General features: G+C 35.5%; 1 protein-coding gene across 2 annotated transcripts; it reads left to right on the top strand.

Moving 5' to 3' along the window:
- The first annotated feature begins 2,494 nt into the window (after positions 1-2,494).
- CCDC172 (coiled-coil domain containing 172) lies at positions 2,495-21,251 on the top strand. 2 transcript variants are annotated; one of them, XM_053984023.1, is made up of 8 exons: positions 2,498-2,745; positions 2,943-3,028; positions 6,242-6,358; positions 7,737-7,902; positions 9,878-9,979; positions 10,680-10,782; positions 20,142-20,229; positions 21,077-21,251. In XM_053984023.1, the coding sequence occupies exons 1-8, from the start codon at positions 2,667-2,669 to the stop codon at positions 21,107-21,109; spliced, it is 774 nt and encodes a 257-aa protein (XP_053839998.1). In that variant the 5' UTR covers positions 2,498-2,666; the 3' UTR covers positions 21,110-21,251. The 2 variants fall into 2 exon arrangements, with proteins under 2 accessions (XP_053839999.1, XP_053839998.1); XM_053984024.1 differs by lacking the exon at positions 6,242-6,358 and having other exon boundaries at positions 2,495-2,745.
- The last annotated feature ends 628 nt before the right edge of the window (positions 21,252-21,879 follow it).

Genomic DNA, 21,879 nt, shown 5'->3' with positions numbered 1-21,879 from the left:
GTAAGCAGTGTAATTTGTATATAGAAAAAATAACACTAACAGTGCCTAAGACCAAAAGACAAAATTTATTTGTAACTATAATCCTACAATTTCTAGTTCTTATCATGCATTTCTTATGGTGAAGACCATATTGCATCATCTAACTTTCACCCTGCCCCTTCTTTACTTTTTGCCTCTATTTTTTTTGGCTTTTAGAAAAACAATTTATGAGACAACCTGAATGTATATAATTTAGAAATAAGTTAGAGGAACAATTTTTTTATAGGGTCTTGAAATTATGAGCAAAATCTTTCTTTTCTTCTTCCTACACAAACTAGAGAAAAAACTCATAGAAGAAACTTTACTGTTAGCACAGCAGCCTGATTACAAAGGGCAATTAGTAATTTTGAAGAACACTAAAAAGACATGACCTGATTACAGCACAGTGATTAAGATACAGATATAGATTAAGATTAGGACGTACTGATATGACCCACAGAATGAAATTAAAGTCACCTTTCTAGCAGCTAGTGTTCTACCAAAGATCTTAAGCTTTGCAGAAGTTGGGAGTTGAGTGAAGGTAATGCACATTTTACTTTTATCCTGAAACATTCAGGTTCGTGCCTTTTCCATGGGAGCCAGCACACCTTTGATCCGCGACTTGATCCTGATTCTGAAACTACTGGTGTATGTTTCACGTGTGGTTAAATTTACATAGTCTGGAGTTATTACTGTGAGTAATTTACCATATAAAAATCAAGCACATGGCAAATAGCTGCAGGAGTCAAAAGCTGTGAAGCTTAATGTCAAATACTTGTCCCACTGATATTTTTTTCTGAAGGAAACTCTTAGAGAGCTGTTAATCGTGCTGAATGGTCATTCTCAGACAGTGAGAAGTGCAGTTGGAGTCAGACTCCTCTTTCTGGGGAGAGCAGCTCCTCTGCCATAATTAGAGGCGCTGAAGCACCCTCCACAAAACACAGTAGTTCCTTTAATAAGTGACACTGAACTCTATCCCAGCCTACAGCAGCCTTCTCAGCTTCAAACACAAAAGCAGTCAAGTCTCAAAAACTTCAAAGAAAGCTTTTCATTTTATTTTCTCCTTGATCCACTGATAGAGCAGTTCATTTTCTTGAATTTTGTAAAATGACTTTTCACTCATCAGACCTGTGTAACAAATCACTGTCTCAATCACCAAATGTTCCCGTTTGACTCATCTGCTATTCCTTTGGCCTTTGGGTAGGAAGCTTCACTTCTGAAACATTTTCTAAATTCACTTTGGTGAACTCTTCCCCCTCAGTTGCACTTTGTGCCATTTTAAAAAAATAATTGCATTTCCTGCAACATAATGTGCTAGTTTCAGGGTTTTAAATTTCATCAGAACCCACGTTTTCTTTCTTAGAGAAATGTCTTTCCTTTAAAAAACATCATTTTCTAACACACTACCAGCTGTAACATGGTGCCTTTTAAGCAGTAAATGCTGTAAGATTTTTCCAGAATTCTGTTGCATTCTGCTAACTTAGAACAGGTTTTTCATTAATGATACATTTGTACTCTCATGTATATTGTTTTGGATTTTGATGGTCAAAGATTTTCTAATTTCTGAACTTTGCTGCTGCAGTCTATGCTAAGACAGTATCTCCTCTGAGGAAAACTATAACACAAGACTGTCAATATTCCTAATATTTTTCAGTGTTAAAAAGGCTGGAAATCTATAGTTTCATTCCTCCAGGCTTTTTCTGCCTCAAAGCAAATAGGCAAACTTCACATAGTTATTCTCCGCAGGGAATGTAGTCAATCCTTCCCAAGATGTAAAAGCAAACCCTGTAATGTGAATTATATTTTCAGCCAGCTGCTTACATTTCCAGGTGTACCATCCAGTAATGTAAAATCCAGAACTTTGCAGGAACTCAGAGCATTGTAAATTTTTACACAATTATGCTCCAGAAGAGCATAAAATGGGCTGTGTTGTGATCTTTGCTTGCTGGGACTAACTGGAACAGAAACACTGCCCATTTTACACTCATGGTCATGAGTCTAATCACTGTAAGTTCCATAGAGTCAACCTGACCATGTTCTCCTGTGTGACAGCAGTTTTTAGCCTATTTCCTTGATTTCTCAGGTTAGACATCAGTCTTCAAAAGATAAGTAAATCTGAGCAGATGTAACATTTAGAAAGAACAGTGGTCACTCCATCGAAAAAGGAAGCGGTAGAGAAAAAACAGCTTCTGAATGACAGAAAATCAGTATGGAGCACATGGTCCTAGAGAATTAAAAAAGTCAGAGTTGTTTGACTAAAACCCCCCAGATCCTGAGTCAGAACCAGCTTGACAGATGTGCCCATGTTTGACATGATTCAGTGCCATCTGTCTTTTTCCTTACCAAACATCTTCTGCTCGTACCGTGCTGCTTCCCTGCCTGTGTGTTCCCATTCCCTGTTTTCCATGTGGGCTCCCCCACCCAGTCACCCACATTTCCCTCTGCTTGAGGTTTGCTCTTGCCACCCTTTCTGCAAAAAGGGTGGCAAACCCTCACCTCCTCTCTGTCCCTGTGTTCCCTCAGCCGTGTCCCCAGACCTCTGTCCCAAGCCCAGGGAGGCCGAGGCCAGGCCTGAGGGCAGAGCTGTGGGGACCTTCCCAGAGCCCTCACAGAGAGCTCGGCCCACAGAGCCCCACGAGAAGCCAGGAATGAACCTGAACGCTTTGTTCCAGCAAATTCAGTTCACGGAGAAGCAGGCGAGGGAGAAGAGGAGCTTCATCCAACAAGGTCAGCCCCATGGGCGCCATCCTGAGGGGCCTCCCCATTCCCAGAGGACGAGTCCCTCAGAGGTGTCCTGAGGGGATTCGTGCCAGGGAAAGCTTGGCAGAGCCAGCATGGCTGGTTCTTGCCACCAGCACGTTTCTGTAAGGATGTAACATCTACAAACTGAGCACATACTTTTACAGTTTTTTGTTGTCTTGCAGCTAAATGCGACATAAATAGAAGTTATGAAAAAATTAACCAAATAAAAGAAGAGCTGAGTGCTGCAAAAATTAACTTAGAAACCAAGGTGAGCAGGCATATTTATAGTGTACATAATAATGAAATACTTTGTGTTTACAAATATACAACCTATTCTTTCAGGAATAAGCACTTTCGAGGAAGTGCTTCACCTGCTGAGTAGCACAGCGTGGAGGAAACCTGCACTGTGCCTTTCTGAATTAAAAATGTGTCCGTCAACATCCTTCCTCCCACAGATCTCACCCTTGGGGCTGGCCCTGGCTGTGTTCAGGGCATGCTGACTTTTGAGGCCAGACCCCATTTCAACAGTCCTGCAACTTGTAACAGCACTTTCCTCCAGTGTGCAGAAACCATCCCTTGGTTGCCCAATGCCATTTATTAACGGCCTTTCACAGAAAATATATGGAAACATTCCTTACATTTATTTCACAGGCTCTTAAGTCATATACTGAAGCTCTTTCTGTGAGCTTACAGTTAAGGCTTACAAGCCCTAAGTGTTTTCCTAGGGAGGCCAAAGATAGAGGAAAGTTTCTGAGTCTTTTTAGTGGTTTTATTACTCTTTCCATTTAATCAAACTGCAGATGTATTTTCAGATTAAGCCACCGGTTTTGCAGAGCTTTTCATCAACAACACCTGTGGTTGCGAATTATTTAAAAATCTATTTGCTTGTGCCTGAAAATTAAGTCTAAATACCCTCCCCTGTGCTCTTAAGTATCTCTGCTGACAGAATGTATGTTTACAACAGGAAAGCATGTGGAGCCTCCTTTGAAGTCAGAGCTGTTGGATCCTGCCATTTAAATAAACAGCTTCCAAGAACCTTTGGGAGATTGCCTCATCTAGTTGTGAAAATAAATGTTTGGAGGATGACTTCTGTCCTTCCTAAAACAGTCTCTTCTGCCTTTTGTAATGGACTATATAATATATATATATTATATATATATTATATATATATATTTTTATATATATATATATATATATATATATAATGGACTATATATATATATATCTCGACATTGCTGAGAAGGGATCAGAATAGAGCTCATTTACAAATATTTACTGCTTGCAAATTGAGACTATAATCATGCAGGCAGTTACTCAGACACTCACATTTATACATGCCACAATCTCAGAGCCCAAAGGTGCTTTAAAATAGTAACTTATTTATCCAACACAGATTATATCTGGATGTTGCTTGTTAGGTGAAGTCCCCAGTAGTCCTACTCATAAGTTTATTTATGAACATCACAATTTTATGTTTATTCTGCTAATTGGTTATTGATGCATTGTGATTTATAATCAAGGTTTATGTGGTAGGTACAGAAGGTTCTGAGAGCAGAGCCATTATTGTAAATGACTAATGGGAAGAGCTGACGAACTACATCTAATTAAATTTTATGTGCTTTACTGACCAGTATTAATGATATTCTCACTGATGTCCATGAAAATACATTCTACTTGCTTGCCTAGTCTGATGTTGATTCATTTATAGATAGGAAATTATACAGAAAAGTAGTGGAATAGAAAAATACATTTCAATCAGACTGTATTTAGGGTTAAAGATTATATAGATGTTGACATTATTTAAAGTAATTTATTTTTCACTACAGGAATTAGCTTTACTGCTAATAGTTCATGTAATTCAAATAGTATTAAATAATGCTGTTCAGCTAATTCTGTTCAATTTATCCCACACCAAATAACTGCAGTTCTTTACCAGCACACATATCCAACCACGTGCATGCTCAGCACCTGATGCCTGACCAAGATGATGAGACTGAGTTCAGAAGTTTTTTGACATCTATTTCACAGCCACTGCCTGTGGTCAATCAAAGAGTCCTAGGAAGTGCAATTTTTCCCTCTCTTCTGTAAAACCAGGTAGCATGTAATTGAACCCAAATTATAGCATTTTTCTGTTTGTAGCTCAATGACTTTTTAAAAAAATTGGTTGCAAATGCATAGATGAATTTTGGCAACTTGAAGAAACTACTCTGAAGCTAGTTACATACAGGATTACAAACAGTGATGTAAGACCACTACTTTCTTTGAATTAATATGTAAAATAAATTCTGACCTGCAAACTTAGCATGCTGGACATATCAGGGATGAGGAAAAATCTAGCCCTTTCCTTTCCAACTCACATATTGCAGTCTTTGGGTATTTCATTCCACTATCCTCCTATTTTGATCAGAGGCACTTCATCTGTGCCCTCTCCACAATCATGTGCATTATTTAACTTCAAAATATTTTCATTTTTACCACTGTAATACCATTCTTATTTGGTCTTTTCTGTTTCTACACACACAAACACTCTTGAATCAGCCTGACTGTTCAATTTAATTCCTGATACTTACCCTGAGCCTTTACTCTCTGTGGGCAAATCTTAACTTTGCTTTCCCTATTCATTGCTCTGAATCAAGAGAACTTGACACTCCATCAAATAAATGATTCTCCTCCTTTAAGACTCTACAACACTTATCTGTTTCCTATTTGTTATTGTTATAGTTTATCCCACCACATATTTGCACTTTGGTTAGATGATGATACAATAGATGTGCTAGAAAAATGAGAAGCCTTCAGCAAATTTTGAAAATGCAGTGGTTGAACAGCATACCCTCCTATCAGATAAACTAATGGCTAAAATTAATAAAATGCTAAATAAACCTAGGTGCAAAATTGAGGTTTAGGGCTTGGGGGGTTTATGATCAAACTGTCAATAACCAGTGAGCTAATTCCCATTACCCTCCCTCAGCTAAAAATTCCAGAAATTGTGCTCAGGCAAATATCCTGCTTACCTTTTCATATTCCATAGCAGCATTGCAGAGTGGATGACATGTACAGCCATTCAGCCAAAACCAGGATGCTGGACCCCTGCCCCCCTGATATTATTTTGATATTATTGTCTTATTTGATTCATGATGAGCTTTACACAGTGACATGGAGGACAGTGAATTATGTTGGCTAAAGGATCCCATGTGGTCAATATTTTTCCTGGAAAAAATTTCTTCTAAACCTAGCAGATTTTAAAATGCCAATTTATAATGATGGAGCAACACTTAATGAGTCTTGCAAAGAAAGGAGACTTTTCAAAATCTTAGCAGTGTACTGAAAGTTTATAGAGGAAAAAAAAAAGAGCTGTTACGCTTTTGTTAGTCCAGCAGCTGTGCCAACTCTTTTTAAACTGGACCAAGATCCTTGTGTACAATTTCAGAGTATATTAAACAATTAAACAATAACTTTACAATTTTTTTTTTTCTTTTGGAAGGTTCAGCATCTGTCTGTAAAGCAGTTAAATGTAGAAATTCTGAAGAAACATGAAGACAGCTTAGAAAAACAAAAAGCTGAACTTATTAATCAAAGAACCAGTCTTCTTAAAATCATGGTATGTTTCCAGCTGTGATATTCACACAGCTCTTTTCTATTGTACAAGAGCAATCAGCTTTAAAATTTGAAAATCTGGAAAAGCTAGTTTTAATCAGAAAATTTTAATTTTTTTTTATATTAGTATATGTAACAATGTAAACTTAGATAAAGTCTCACATTTCATTTAAACTATGATCTGGTAGTGTAGGCTGCATTTTATCTCCAAAGTTGATTTTATATTCTTGACTTCATTTTCTAATATTTGCTGTTGTATGAGTGAACTCCAATTCTGACAGATTATTTCCTTTGGAAAAGTAAGCTACGGAAGCCTCACCTTAAATTGGATTGCCTCATCCACAGTAAAAAATATTGAAAAGGATCAAAGGAAAACCCCAGGGAGGCCCACACCACATTTTAGCAAATGTGGACAGTTTAGCAATCCTGACATAGCACACAATCTCTTTGGTGCCAGACACACCTCACCACCTCTTCAAAGGTAGCTACTTACAAGTTTTCCAGTTCTCCCACTATACTAACCTGAATATTGCCTTCCTCTTACTTTGTTGAGGCTTCTTGGATCTGTACATATGAATAAATGCCACAGAGGAGCAGTGGAGCAGTGTTTCTGTATATATATTTGCCCTTTAAACCAGCAGAGCTAAATTTCAAGCATTCAGTACAAATCACCAGTATTAAACCTAAATCTTTAGGCAGATATCTTTCTAACTTTAGTCATAGTTCTGCACCACCCAAAGTATTCCCAGTATATGTGTGAAGTTTGATATATAAGTTATCTTTTCTTTTTTTCCTTTATTTAATTCAGCAATCAATTAAGACTTCTTAGAAGAAATTTAATATAACCTTACTCTTTTGAATATTTTTTTTACCAGAAAATTGAATTGTGATTTTCTATCAACAATAGCATTCTTGGTAGTTGTAAAGGGAGTTAAAGTACATCTGCATTCTGCAGAGGGTTAAACAACACTTTTATTTAGTTTAATAACAAGCTAGAGAAAAGGAGTTGCTATACTATGCTAGTAACTGTAAACAGAATTTTCTAATTTCAATATGAGAGTTGAACTGAAAATCTGCTGGTTCAAGTCTATAACATAATGTAGTGATTTTTTAAATGCTTGGTTATCAAAAACAGACCCTTCATTTTTGCAGGAAAAGGAAATGTTTAAAATAACAGGCATAATGATAGAGCTGTAGCCTATTTTCATGCTCCTATAACAAAAAGTAAATATTTTCTTTACTTCTAGATTTTTAAAATTTATTTATTTACTTTCCTACTACAAATTTAAGGATAAAAAACAACAGTGTGTTTCAGTCTGCCTAGCTTAACAAAGACTTTGATTTTTTTCACCTGAACATTGTCTTCCCTTTCATTTTTCCAGGCAGACGCAAAGAGAAAAATTTCTGAAGAGGAAGATAATTTTACCAGAGAAATAACAGAGTTCAACAATGAATATGGACTAACAAGTAATAGAGAGCTTCATATTAAAAAGAAAGTCAAGACTGAAATAAATGACTTGGAGAATGAGGCAGCTCTGTTGAAAAATGGTAAGTCTTATATTAAACCAGTTTATCTTGGATTAACACAAATTGATAACATACAGCTGTGCAAACCAGTAATTTCAGTTTCATTCCCCAACTGTCTGGAGCTTCCTTTTAGAACTGAAAGAGTGTGGTCTGCCATACCAAGCATAATTAAAGGCTCTTCTGTTCCCTATCCTCTTCAGCCTTTCTGATGTGAGCACTGTGAGGAGAAGGAGCCAACCTGAAGAGGCAGCTCCCAATGTCTAATTCAGCCAGCACAGAGCTAACAGTCGTACACAGAGACTGGATTAGGTTTAGAATCACCTGTGGTTGAGTATTTCCTTAGCTTCAAAAGAATTGTATACACAGATGTCCTGTAGGATTGGTTCTTTACTGCCACAGTGTAGCTTGATTTTCAGCGAAGGTACAGAGCATGGGATCTCTCAGAGCACAGGGTCACACTGCAGGGCAGTCCTTCCGCAAGGAATTTGGGGTCGTCATGGATCACAGGCTGAACATGAGTCAATGACATCAGAATGCCAACACCACACTGAGACACAAACAGAATTCTGACCTCTAACACATGAAAATAATTCCTCACTGTATTTGGGGCAGTTAAGCTTTGAACTGGTGTGCTGTGCATCTCATTTTGATCTTAAACTTAAAAAAAAAAAAAAAAAAAAAAAAAAAAAAAAAAAAAAAAAAGTGTGGACCAGCTGGAGACAATCCACATAAGACCAGTGAGAGTGATCAGAGTTCTGGAGCATATGAGAAGGAAAAAAATGAAAGAATTGTGACTGTTTAAGCTATTAAGGAGAACACTGATGAAATACGGATATCGGTCTTCAAATTGTATAAATATCCTGTAGAAAGGAAATAAATATATTGTCTATACCTGTAGTGAACTGAATAAAAAGTAACAAGTGTAAAGCACAAGAGAGGAGAGTCTGTCTGACAGCTTAGGAATCTTTCTAAGAACAGTGGACAACTGAAGCTCTCTGCCTTAGAAGATTCCATTACCAAAGGAATTAGGAGTGTCCGTTACCAAGGTTATCAAAAAAAGGTCAAAACAGCATTTTTCAGAAAAAAAGAGGTACAGCTGACCCTGTCTTCAGGGGAAGAATGCAGTAAATGACCCCTCAAAGTCCATTCCAGCCTCATGATCTGTCAAGCAACAGCAATTTCAATTCCCCATATCTGCTGTAAGAATACTGAAAAAGGACTGTCCTCTGGAGTTTGCACTTGGTAACACCTTCTTTCTTATTTCCTGTGGCTAAGATACTAATCTACAACTGAAAAGTCTCTATTTTGTGTCAAATGCTACTTTTAGCATTTAATTTTTACATATTCAGGCAGAGCTGGGCAGTTAAATGATCAAAAGTACCTGAAAGGTGACCAAAATTCTTCTTCAGTTGCCATCTCAGTTCCACCTTTTAATTGCATCTTTCTTGAGACACAACTTGTCTGTCTTTTTGTTTGCTATGCTCCTGGGCACACTGACAACTCTGAAGTGAAAAGTTTAAGCAACTCATAACAAGGAAATTATGTGAGGACCTCCAACTGATACAAAAAAAACCACAATTAATTCCAGATGCTGTCTAATAGTAAGGTTCAAAAATATATAACACCAAAAATACTAAGAAGTGGGTTTTTTTCAGTCTTGCTGAGAGATGCCTGTTCTCCACCTATTCAATCAGTCATCCTTTTTTTATACCTGAATTAACTGTAAAGCAAAACATCCTTTTTATGCCCAGACAACAAAATATGTTGAATAGCTCAATAACATTTAAAAAATATTTCTTTTATAGCTATGAATACATTATATTACACAATTTCCTATGAACTGTGTTATATATGTATTATTTTAGTTTATTTTGGTTTTATATTTAAGGTTCTTTTGACTAGCTGAAGATTGGTAGAAGTAGTTAAGAATATTTAAGATTGTATCATAAATGCTAAAACTGCAATGCATTTTAATTTAAAATGTATTTTTTCTTAGAAATGGAGTCAATGGAACATAAAAATGTTCAGTTAAATGCACTTCAGCTGCAGAAGAATGAATTAAAGCAGGATTTATTTACTCTCCAAAGTGAGCTTAAAGGTGTGCCTGATAACTATTTCTTGTGATAATTATTTCTGGCTTGACAAATGCTTTTGAAAAATGTTTGTTGTCAATTTTCTTTTCTCAAGCAAAAGGAATCGTAGTAACAATATTTAATTTATTTTTACAATATGTAATACATCATTTATAAACATGATTATAACAAATACTATGGATTTCAATGAGATTTAATTTAAATGTCATTGATACTGAGGTCCAGAGATCTGCTGAATCATGAGCTGTAAATATCAAAGAAAGTTTTGCTTTTGCTGGTAAGTCATATACTTAAGTGTAGAATTTAATGTTTCAAAGAACTTAAAATCAAAATAAATATTGCTAAAAATCCTCTGTGTCAAAGGTGATCACAGCAGTAGAGAATACTTTGAAATCTGAATTAAAATAATGTAAATGACTGTTTTAGTATCTTCTTTTACCTCTATCTAAGTAATGTGTTGCAGTAAGAGCTAAGAAAAGCAGTAAATATGGTCCTAAATTGTTTGGGAAAATGAATGAAATTTTCTAGATTGCAATATGTGATTACAATAATAATAAAATAATTCATTTTCTTTATTTAGATGTCTTTACCCTTCAAAGAGTTTCATGAAGAAATATTAGAAAATATAAATTTAGAATATGTAGAAAGTCTTTGAGTATGGATGATTAATATATATTTATAGGGTAATTCTGATTTCATGTTTAGACCTGGAGAAAGTAATCAGAGAAGCAGAAAGAGTGACGAAAGATTTAGAAGCAGAAAAAATCCAAGTCACTGAAAAACCTCAAACTGATCCTGAATGTTTAAGGTAAAAGCCTCATGTTAATTAGTACTTAATTTAATTTTAGGAGTGCAACTGCAGTCTAGTCCTGGTAACAATGACTATTTTACCTTTCATGCACAACATTCCTTCTGAAATCGGCAGAACCATTCATTTTTTATTAGACAGCCCCAAGTCTTGTTGTTATTTACAGTATTTCACCCTCACATACACACCCCAACAAACTCAAAACTGCAAGTGTTTGCAGGGGTGTCAGTCAAACCCTGAGGAAGACCAAACCGCTGCTGTTTGGATGGAAGATCAGTTCCTGAGGTCTTGTAAAAATGGTGGTGGTGCACAGAGCACTGACGATCTGCCCAGTGCTAAACTTATTTCTGCTGCCTGGCTGTGCAGAGCCCATTGCAATGGACTGGGCTGGCCACAGTAACCTCCTTGGTTGGCTGGGGTCTCCATTGGAGCAACCAAATGCACATTTGTTTTCTCTATGATCTCTGCTATCAGTTCTAGTTTGCCTTCTAATTAAGCTGGTTTAAAAAAAAAAATTGAAGACTTAACCAAGACAGAAGACATTGCACAGTCTCCCTTAACAGTGAAGTTTTCTTCTCAGAAACTGAGAAGTGACAGTTTGTTTCTTGTCAGTTTAAGTGAAACATTAGGTTTTCACTTCACAGAAAATAATGGTTTTTTGTTTTTGTTTTTGTTTTTTTTTTTTAAACCCCAAATACAGAAAGCCCCATATCACAGAATTGACTACCTTTTTGCTATTTTATGATGGGCCAGATGAAAATGCCTGGGAATATTTAAAAATAATTAATAGACAATGCAAAGGAACTCCTTATAAAGCTAGACCAAAAGATTCTTTAACAGAAATTGAGGAAAACACAATTTATATTACCACAGGGTTTTTTCCTATATATCCATAACCTTTTGACAAAAATAAATAAATATAGTGGGGATTTTTTTAATCTGAAAACTTTCAATGGAAAGTTATAACTTTGCAGAGAACCCTGAGCAATTTTCTGAAAGACGATTTGGTAATGACCCATTTTTTGCTGAATATCAGTTTTTGAAAGAAAATGATATATCAGCCCTATTACTAACTCTCTTCAACCTCTTACACAGTGTTGAGACATGGCCAAAATCCCCTCAGCATAAAAATTAATTAGCTCACAATCCTGCATACAGTAGCAAAAAATTTGCATTCAACATATACATAGAAGACACAGTGTAAATAATAATAACAGTAACGATTCTCCAGGACAGCACATTATATTTCACTCCTTTCCATTATTCATTCAATCATGATATATTGGGGTTGGTGATACACGAGGCTGTCAGCTTCCTTCCAACTAACATACTTCCCTTGGAATAGTTTACTGCCATGATGCCACTGAATAGCCAAATTTGTGTAATTCATTTTCTATAGTAGGTTTCCTGTGTGGAAGGTACAGAAGTAGCCAACATTATCATACTTTTAATGCTCAGCTCTGCCACTGAGATCCTCAGGATCAATCAAATTCATGTGTGCCTTTCTAGGCAGTGAAATTATCTCCCAGCTCTTCAGAATGACATTTTGGTTTTCTCTGGGTGAAAAACTGGATAAAACATATTAAATTCTATTAACTGCAAAATCAGCAAGTGTCATTGACAACCAAGGCAAGAAGGATGATGAGATTTCCTTATTTCATGAAATGCCTCCTTTTATGGTCAAGATAAGCTAACATTATTTGATAAGTGCACGTAGTGCAAAATATAAAGTGCTCCTATGCTATTACCACTATCACAAAATGCAAGCCCATCTTGAAGTCTAGCAATATACCCAACATATTTCCTTAAAATTGAAACTTTTTTTTTTTCATTTCAGATACTGGAAAAAGTTTAAGACAGATTTGCCTAAATCATATTTTTATCTTGCACTTGCTTTTGATCAGAAAAGCTCAATGCTTCATAGAGTGAGATAGCCCCGAAAAAGTTCACTCAGATGCCAGAAGCAATAGAGCTGTGCTGCTGTATTTCCATGTCAGCATTAAGAGATTCGGCTTTTCAGTGGAGCCAAGCAGACAATCCTCATTTGTCTGCCTATCTATGTCACTGCTGGGCTCTTTACAACCATCCCAAACTTTACCAGACTCATACAACTCTGGCAGTTGTTTGGGTTTTGGTTTTTTTTTTTTCCAATTTAACAAAGCCTACTCATCACTTCTTGGTTTGAACTACTCGGTTTGAATTAAGAGAATGAAAGGGTATTGAAAGTATTAGACACTGTAAATTGTGCAGCATATAAATAGTCCCCTGGAGGGTATCTGATCACTCTCTGCTACCTCTGTATCATCAAGAGGATGGAGCCAGAATCTGCACAACAAAAGAACAGAAGGCATAAAGTGGAAGTTGAAACAAGAGGATTTAGAGTGAATTTAAGGAAAAAGCATTTTTATCATGAGGAGCACAGCTTGCTCAGAGAGGTTGGGTAGTTTTCATCCTTGAAGGTTCTCCTTCTCGAGATACACATATACTTGTGTATATCTTAACAGGAGTCAATTTTGGTCATGTTAAAATCAATGGTTTTGAACCTTCTGTGCCTGAGAAACAACTCTTTTTAGCCTAACAAGATCAGGTTTTTTATCCCCATACAGAGTTTATTGCAAGAATAGAATGCTAGTTTTCACTGACAATCATTTTTGTTACACATAAAGATGATAATATTTTGACACACATAATGTGGGTCAGAAATACTTTTTTTTTCCTATGATATAGCATAGGAAAAAATAGCACAAAATCTGATTTTTACAGAGCTGGCAACCACACCACTCTAAGTGGTAAAAATACCTTTTTTCTGATGCTTCCTTAGAACAAACATGAGAGACAGTCAGCATCAATAACCTGATATATGTAGCTCCCAAATCACCCTGCAAGTCTGTTACTGTATCACATCCCTAGTCCCAGTTTAAAAATCAATATCAAAAGTAGCTGGCAAGGCAAGAATCTTCATTGCAATTAAGTATATATCTAAAAGTAAATTGCATTTCAGCTGAACAGCGTAGCCAGCTAATTCAAATTACAGCAATTCATCTTTGATCTGAGAAAAATGCCCCATACCACATCTGCAGTTTCATAAAATTTCTCTGAAATCCATCAAAGAATTGCAAAGGGTCATGAGAAGCACACACCAGTAATTCCAGCAGCTGTTGGAGCTGCTGTAGAGGCTTGTCCTGATCCACACTGGATGCAGAAAAAAATCCAACCAGAATTGGAATGTTAAGCAGAGATGTAATCAGCAGGCACCTTGGAAAATACAAGTCTCATGATAAAGGTGCATAATTCAGAGAATTTTTTAAGAAAATAGGGCCTTTTTTTTTTTGTTTGGGTTTTTTTTGTGTTTTGGGTTTTTGTTTTTGTCTTTTTTTCTTTTTTTTTTCCCTAAAGAGAGCTGCAATTAAGATCAAAAGCCTTGTTTTAATCATCTGTTCTGCCAATGCCATCCTCAAACACAAAACAGCAGGAAAGAACTTTGGCATCAGCTCTCTGGAGTCCCATTTCCCTGGCAGAGAGCAAGTAACATCACTTAAGTGGAACAATGCAGGAGTCAAACAGACACTAACTGATACCAGTAAATTCCTAACTATGGCATTTCACTGTTATATTCATTGTAATTACTGCATTAATTATTTATTCTTTCACATTTTAATTTTAAATTTTTGTGTTGCCTTAAGTAAAACAGCCTAGCAATAATTTTAGTTGAAGTTCATTTAGACTAAAACCAGAGCATTTCTACCTAAAATAGATATCTTTCAACCTATTTAAAAAGTAGAATAAGGATAAAATGCTTCTTTGAAACCTGAATTTCTCTTCTACTTCAGAAAATAAGCAGCAGAAAGTAAATGCATGAAATCTGCTTACTTTGTAAATAGTTCACAGCTTTGTAGACATGTCTAAATCCTAAAAATATTGTATTCCTTCTTATTCTTCATTATTCAGTAAAAGAAACCCTATTACCAAAATTAGGAAGGAAAAAGTAATTCTTTTCTTTCATACAAATCATACAGGAAATATATTCTTTAATGCTCAACAAATTGTTCATGCAAACAACAGACTGCCTACACCCCATGCATTCTTCTGGTAGGTTTTTGTTTTTTGTTTTGGTTTTTTTTTTTTTTTTTTCAATTTAATTTGATGTTAAATTTTATAATCTGAAAAGATCAGTCTCTGGAGTAATATATGTGGCTCAAAATTAGTTTTTCAATGGCAATCTCCTCATTGATTTTTTGAGCTTTTCTTTTTAATAGCAGTGCCTAGTGGAACTATTATAGCTTGAATTATGTTAAAATTGCTTTCCATTATGAATTGCAGAATGGATTTACAAAAAGCAGATCAAATCTGACTAATGATGCCTTTCTTTGATAAGGCAACAGATAGGCTAGACAAAGAAAATTCCAATGCCATCCATCTAGACATTAATAAAGTATTTGATGCTATCCCACATGGAAAAATACTAGTTAGCCTAGGGAAGACATACTTAAAAAATTAAGTAAAGAAATGTGTAATAGTAAGAACAGTCATAGGTCTGCAATTTAAAATCCTGGGACTCTAAGGTAACAACAGTCACAGTTGTTAAGGTCTTGCTTAATGTTTTAATTAATGACTTTAGAATAGAAAGTGTTTCAAGACAACATTATCTTAAGCAATTAAACTCTACACCAAGCAGAAGAGTCACTAAAAAGAGAGGAATATGATGTATAACAGTGTAAGTTTATTTACTTGTACACAATTAGGGACTTCAAGAACAGGTACCTGGAAGCAGAGAGGTCTGAGCATACTGTGATTACAAAATACAGCTATAAACATCAAAAGAAAATATAGCTGTGGGTGAGATAAAAGAAAGAGTTATTTCCAAAAAAAATACCAGGAGGGTGTAAGAATACTTTGTACAAATCTCTCACCTACTTGTCAAAAAAGATTCATTCAACCTGGAAGATGAGCAGAGCATGGAGAGCCCATAAAGCAGAATGAAACAAGGACAATTCTAAATCCTTTTTAGCTCTGAGTGTATTATAGACATGAAGAAAGCAGTACATAACAGAGATACTAACTTCAGCAATAGAGTAGCCATATTAATATATCCAGATTAAGATCTCATTTTCTCTGTTCAATAGAAAAATCAAGATAATTGAACTGGAAGAACCATTGACCCCTATTTACTTTCCGTGCCTTTCAATAGGAATCTTATTGACCTCTAGAAACACATTTCATTTCACATCTCACATACATGCTTGTGTATTTTTTCTTTCCTATGTAGCTCATTCTTATAGTTCCAATGAAAAATAATGCACACAACTTTGGTTTGCTGTCTGCACAAAAGCAAATCTCATCCTAAATGTGCAATTTAGTGTGCCTTAACCATTCCATGTTTATTCACCTATTATTATATATTCTTTAAATATGTCTTGTGATGTTTTATGTATTTGGAAAATACCACCACACTTTTCAAGACCTCTAACTACTCTTATGATTAGGTGCCTGATAGCATTCACAAAATGCAAGCTTTAATCAATGGTAACTATGTATTTTACATTTAACATTTTATCCAGGACAGCAAATGCAGAAAATTTCTTATTTTACTTAAAATAGCTAAATTTCATTTGCATTTGATTTCCACTGTTATGTTGTCTAGTACCTTCTTTGTGTTCATGTTTCATCTTCTTGCTAGGCTTTATTATTACTGTTAGATCACTTGCTTAATTTTATTATCCTTCTGCTCCATCAAGCACAGACTTTTATATTTAATTGTGTAACTCAAGTACTTGACTTTATATTTTGGGATACTGTATTCCATTTAGGACTTGTTTTTCCTCTTCTTCAATCAATTGATAATAGTCTGAAATTTATTGACTTCTCCAACTGTATCAATAGCATATTCTGTTTAGTAGTGTCAGCATATTGTAAATACCTGCAAAATCTTGCTCTCATTGTCGAAACATACACATTAATTTAATCCCAGTGTTAATCCCTGAGAATTACCTCAATGTCTGACCTCTACTTGAGCTTGAGACAATAAACTAAAGTCTTCTATACTTTTCTTCAGTCCCAATAAAGTTTTAAAACATTGATAAATGTATCTCCTGATATTCATGATATCAGGATTTTTCTGGATGAAATCCCAGAAAAATCAAGATATGTACTCTCAAGTTATATATAGCTTCTTAAGGAATTTCATTTTGTACCATGGATTCTATACCCTGTATATCAGTGTCAGCAATTCCGTTTTATAATATACCACAATGTTTTCCCTCCAATTTATGATTAAAAAATAAAATGTTGGTCGTAAGCAAGGCAAAGACAAAAAGGAGAAGGAAAAAACTTTGCACTTGTGCCAGCTAAACATGACTAAGAGACAGTCTGCTCCTTCTGCAATTCCAACAACAATTAGTTAGGGTCTTTCAGCCCCATTAGAAAAAAAAAGGACTCTAAAATCACATATTAAGCCTATCTTCTAAAGAAATTATTTCTCCTTTAAGACCTAACGTAAAATTATTCCTGGAATGCAAGTTTTGGATACTAAAGTCTTGATACAGTAATTTCAATCTATGGATGATTTGCAGAGAGACCTGTTTGACCATAACATTATTTTCTTCATAGTTCAATTTATAATACCAGCATGTATTGATTTCAAATTATTTTTCCTCTTTGCCACATGCGTATAGAGCTGAAATTCAAGAAGAATGTGTATCACCACAAATGCCAATGACATTTAATAGCTGGGCTCATTTCAGAGCTGCAGAATCGATCATCTTCAGTGATCTCCTCCTTCTTCATCTCTGTCACTTCTAGCATTCAAGACTAATGGAAAATGGGCCATTGATAGCAGAGCTCAGTCTAGGACAAGATAGCATCCAAAAAATGCTGATGTTGTTTTCCCACCTACATGATTTAAAGCTAGGTTTAGCTATTGCAAATGTGGCATTTCAGCTCCAGCTGTTCATTAGAGCCTGTGATACTGTAACTTGCCAAGACACTGTTAGTCCACTGCAGTGACTTATTTTAAAGCTATATATTATTGTCAGCAAGGAGAACAAAATGCTAAAAATAAAACAAAACCAAAGGACGTGGGAAGCCAAATCGTAATGTGATTTTTCAGATTATTTTTCCTAAGAGATCTGCCTTTTTTCATAGTCATAAAAAGGGTATAATTGTCAAATTAATCCTTGTTCTAGCAAAAGTTACATCTTTTTCCATTTTCAAAAGTGACAGAAAACCTGCCTTCCATTGAGACAATGTAGTTTCATGAATAATTGGTTTGCACATTCAATCTGATACTGGAAAGATGAATATGAATATCCTGCTTATCTTAAATGTAAAATGAAAAAACTGAATCTGCTTTCAGGTTAAACATTTTTTTTTTAATAGTTCCATTGTCTCACATTCCTTCTGGTAAAACTTCATCATTTATTCAGTAACTCAGGCGTCCCCAATGCATTAATTTTGTAGACTGTAACCTAACAGACAGCTCTTATTTTGTGAGTATATTATTCCTGACACATACTGTAATTATCTAGCTTCTAAATAAGAAAGAAGACCTGAAAGCAGAATCAATTGATTAATGTAGGAATTAAAGACCACATCTGAATGAATGTCTTGTACACCACTACCTGATGCTATGTAAAGAATTGTGCTGTCACTACCATTAAAAGCCTTATAAAATATTTGAAATAAAATTTTTAAATCCATACACAAAATGCTAGTTTCAAAGCACATCATCAACAGAAATTAATTAACAATCCCAAGACACAGATAAGCAACTCCTACTGCTTATCTTCTGCTTGTTCTATCCCTAATGTGGGCCTAGCATGGACTGGTATCATTCCTAGCTAACAAGTGGCAAACAGGCTGTGCATCAGTTTTACAGTGCGAAAGACACTGGAGAGCATTTTCTCTAAGACCAGCAGACTCTGTCTTTCCCTAAAGTAAATTAAACTGAGTAGGGCTTTTGCTTGTCTCAAGCAAATTAGGGTTCTAATATCACACTAGCAGAGAATACAGAGAGAAAAAATGCCGAGACAAGGCAATGAAGTTAAGCAGATTTAATCAAGATCACAAGCTGATCCTAGACCTTGAAGTGAACTTCTCTCAATGAAATGGACTGAAAACTAACAATGTACTACAGTGCAGTGAAAATTTAATTTCTTAAAGCATAGTCAAAATTCCCCTTTCGATTCTTGTGTTATGAGAAATATTTCTGAAGGAAAGGACATTTACTGCTTTATAATGCAAGCACATAGAGCTCATACTTTTTCCATATTGATGGTAAGATATCTGCATTTTCCATAGGAACAACAAAATTAACATCCAGTCTTAGTCTGTTGTTCTAAAGCTGCACAGTGACTGAGCTATTCCTCTACCTAAAGATACACCTTTTAATTAAGCCATTTCTGTGTACAAAACCAACTCTCTTTGCACTAGGACAGCTAAAGAGGTACATCATCTCTATAATAAGGTCAAATAATTTATTGTCTATTATAATATATAAAAGCAAAAATAGTCGCTACCTTCTGTTTCAACTTCAGAAGAAACAGGGTCCTGCTTTAATGCATTGGTTTGGCTATTTAATGACAAGCAGAATATTTTCAGTCTGTATGTTCCAGAACATTCAGATTGTTTCCTGAAACTGTATTAAAGGTAAACAACTTTATCTTTGTCATTTTGCTTTTCTTCTGACAGCCATGAAAAGACCCGGTATAATCTCATCACCTTGTATTTATCAGACTACTGAAAGCTCTGCCAGAGATTTCTCTGGGCCTAGCATTAATTTAAACCACTACAGTCATTGATGTGCAGAGCTGAGGTATCTCCTTTGAGCAGGACTAAACGGTTTTCTGAATGAAGAAATATCTATATTAAAAGTAATTCTTATTGTAGAAAAGTTGGAGAACTCCTGGCTGGGAGTACTGGGCAACAGTAAGTGCTGAGGAATAGAGGGAGCAGGGAGGAGAGAAGAGGAACAAAAGCTGTGGAGTTTGTGGAGGGGTATGGAGCAATGCTGGCACAGGGGCAGCAGAGCACCCATCTATCCAACATTCTGTCTCCAGCAGAGGCTACAAGATACCCAGGAGACATAAGAACAGTAACATATGGTAGTTTCTGAGTATCACCATTCCAATTCATGTGGTTAAATAAGGAAAATGATGACTAGTGAGGCCATATATCTTTCACAGTTTATGGAAACAACACAGTCCAGAAATTTGTCTAACTAGCAAACTTAAATCCTGACCAGGAAAATAGATCAATGAGGCTTTTCTCACACAAGTCAAATTGAGAACTGGGACCAAAGCTGAAAAAAAAAGTTACCCAGCAACAGTTCTCTGACCTCAAAATTTATTTGCTTTTGGACACAGACTTAAGAAAGAGTTGGAAAAATGCAAAGATGATAGTTGGGAAAGTGTCTGTGAGACTCTTCAAACAGAAATTGAAATTCTGCAAATGGTATGCCATTTTCCTTATGTATTTTAAGTGTTTGATAATTTTCGTTTTAGAGGTGTCCTTTAGGATGACTGGCAGTGGTTTTAGATAAGCATTTTTTTATACTATGCACATGCGTAGATGGCCTCTTAATGCAGATGCACTCCAATATTCATTTGTTTCAGCTTATTTCCAAATTTCCGGCAATATAATTTCTACAGAACAGGAAAGCACAAAGAATTTAAAGATACGCTTTTAGCAGAAGAAAGATGTATGGGGGGGGGGGCGGGGGGACTTATATAAATTGTTAGTTTATTGAAAGCTGCAGAAGATTATGCATTTAGGAGCTAAATTAACCTTTACCTCCAGCTGCCAGTTAAATGGAAGATGGGAGTATGGAGAAATAAGATGATAATAACATCCTTTCATCTAGTATTTTATTTTGTCCACTCACAAATTCCTCACAAAAACTTACTAAAACATGTTTTTCTCTGAATGTCAATCCTAACTTCAAATTTCTTGATTGCCAGTCTGTGTCACAATACAAAGAGAAAAAATATTTTGAAGTCCGTTTTGGGAAACAAAGAGGTTTTAAAGGTTCATTTTAGAGCCCCTAATTGAGATGTACAAAGACACAACTGCCACTACCATCAAGCAGAATGACAGTCCTGAGGAATTTTCTTTAATCAGTCTTATAATCAGTTTCAAGTTTCTGTTGAAGTAATGTAACTTACTTGTACTTTGTTAATTTTTTTCATTATTTTTTTCAGAAAGAAAAATAAAATGGCTCAATGTTTAAAAATTTCTCTGTTAAAAAATGCTATGCTTATAATATTTCATTTTCTACAATTCCATTATTTCTCTTTTCCAGAATTTATCACAAAAGAAGTCTTCAGGGAAATGAATAATATGCGGCATATAATATGGAGTGTCATAGAATCAAGTCTGAGAATTTTAAAATTGTTTTACTCCAGTTCTATCAGATTTGCTTCTATTTTCTGTTTGATGAATTTGCACTTTGTATCTGCCTTTACTTTTCATTAAAATAAAATCTGATTCATTTAAAAGTGAGGGGAGGTTTGTGTTTTTCTTCAACAGTTGTCCCTCTATAGGTTCCTCGTTGTGGCCCATGGATCACAGTACCTGGTAAACTACACATAAGGCTCAGTTCCTACATTAATAGCTCTATTCTTTATGTACTATTTTTCACATGAATGGTCTCCTATTTTTAAAGGTAGTGGCATGGTCTTATTTGAGAGGAAGACTGCTATTACCATCAATAACTCTTAACAGGAGCTGTGACTATTTCATTTATTCCTCAACAATGTAATGAACTCCCTGAAATAGCTCAGCTCCAGCAACACAGCTTGACAGTCCAGAAAAGTTTGCAAATCTACTGAGCTCTAGGTGCCTCTAGTGGCATCAAGCCAGTCTATTACTTAGAACTTGCCTTCTGATAACACCAAAAAAAATCTTTTCTCCCTCTCCCACAACTCACAAAATACTGGGTGCTTCAGCACTTGAGAGCAGAAAAAACCTTATGCTAAATGAAAAGCCCACATTCCTAAAGGGCTGGTGCAGCGTTTTGGTTAAATCAGAATCCCTATTCACTCCAGCATGTAGGATGTATAACTGAAAGAGCAGTTCCCAGCCCCGCAGTGGGAACTGACTTTA

This window comes from Vidua macroura, chromosome 8, assembly GCF_024509145.1.
Source record: "Vidua macroura isolate BioBank_ID:100142 chromosome 8, ASM2450914v1, whole genome shotgun sequence".
In the NCBI taxonomy this organism is placed as follows: Eukaryota; Metazoa; Chordata; class Aves; order Passeriformes; family Viduidae; genus Vidua; species Vidua macroura.
Note: the sequence above shows the minus strand (reverse complement) of the source record. Positions and strands in the feature narration are given on the sequence as shown.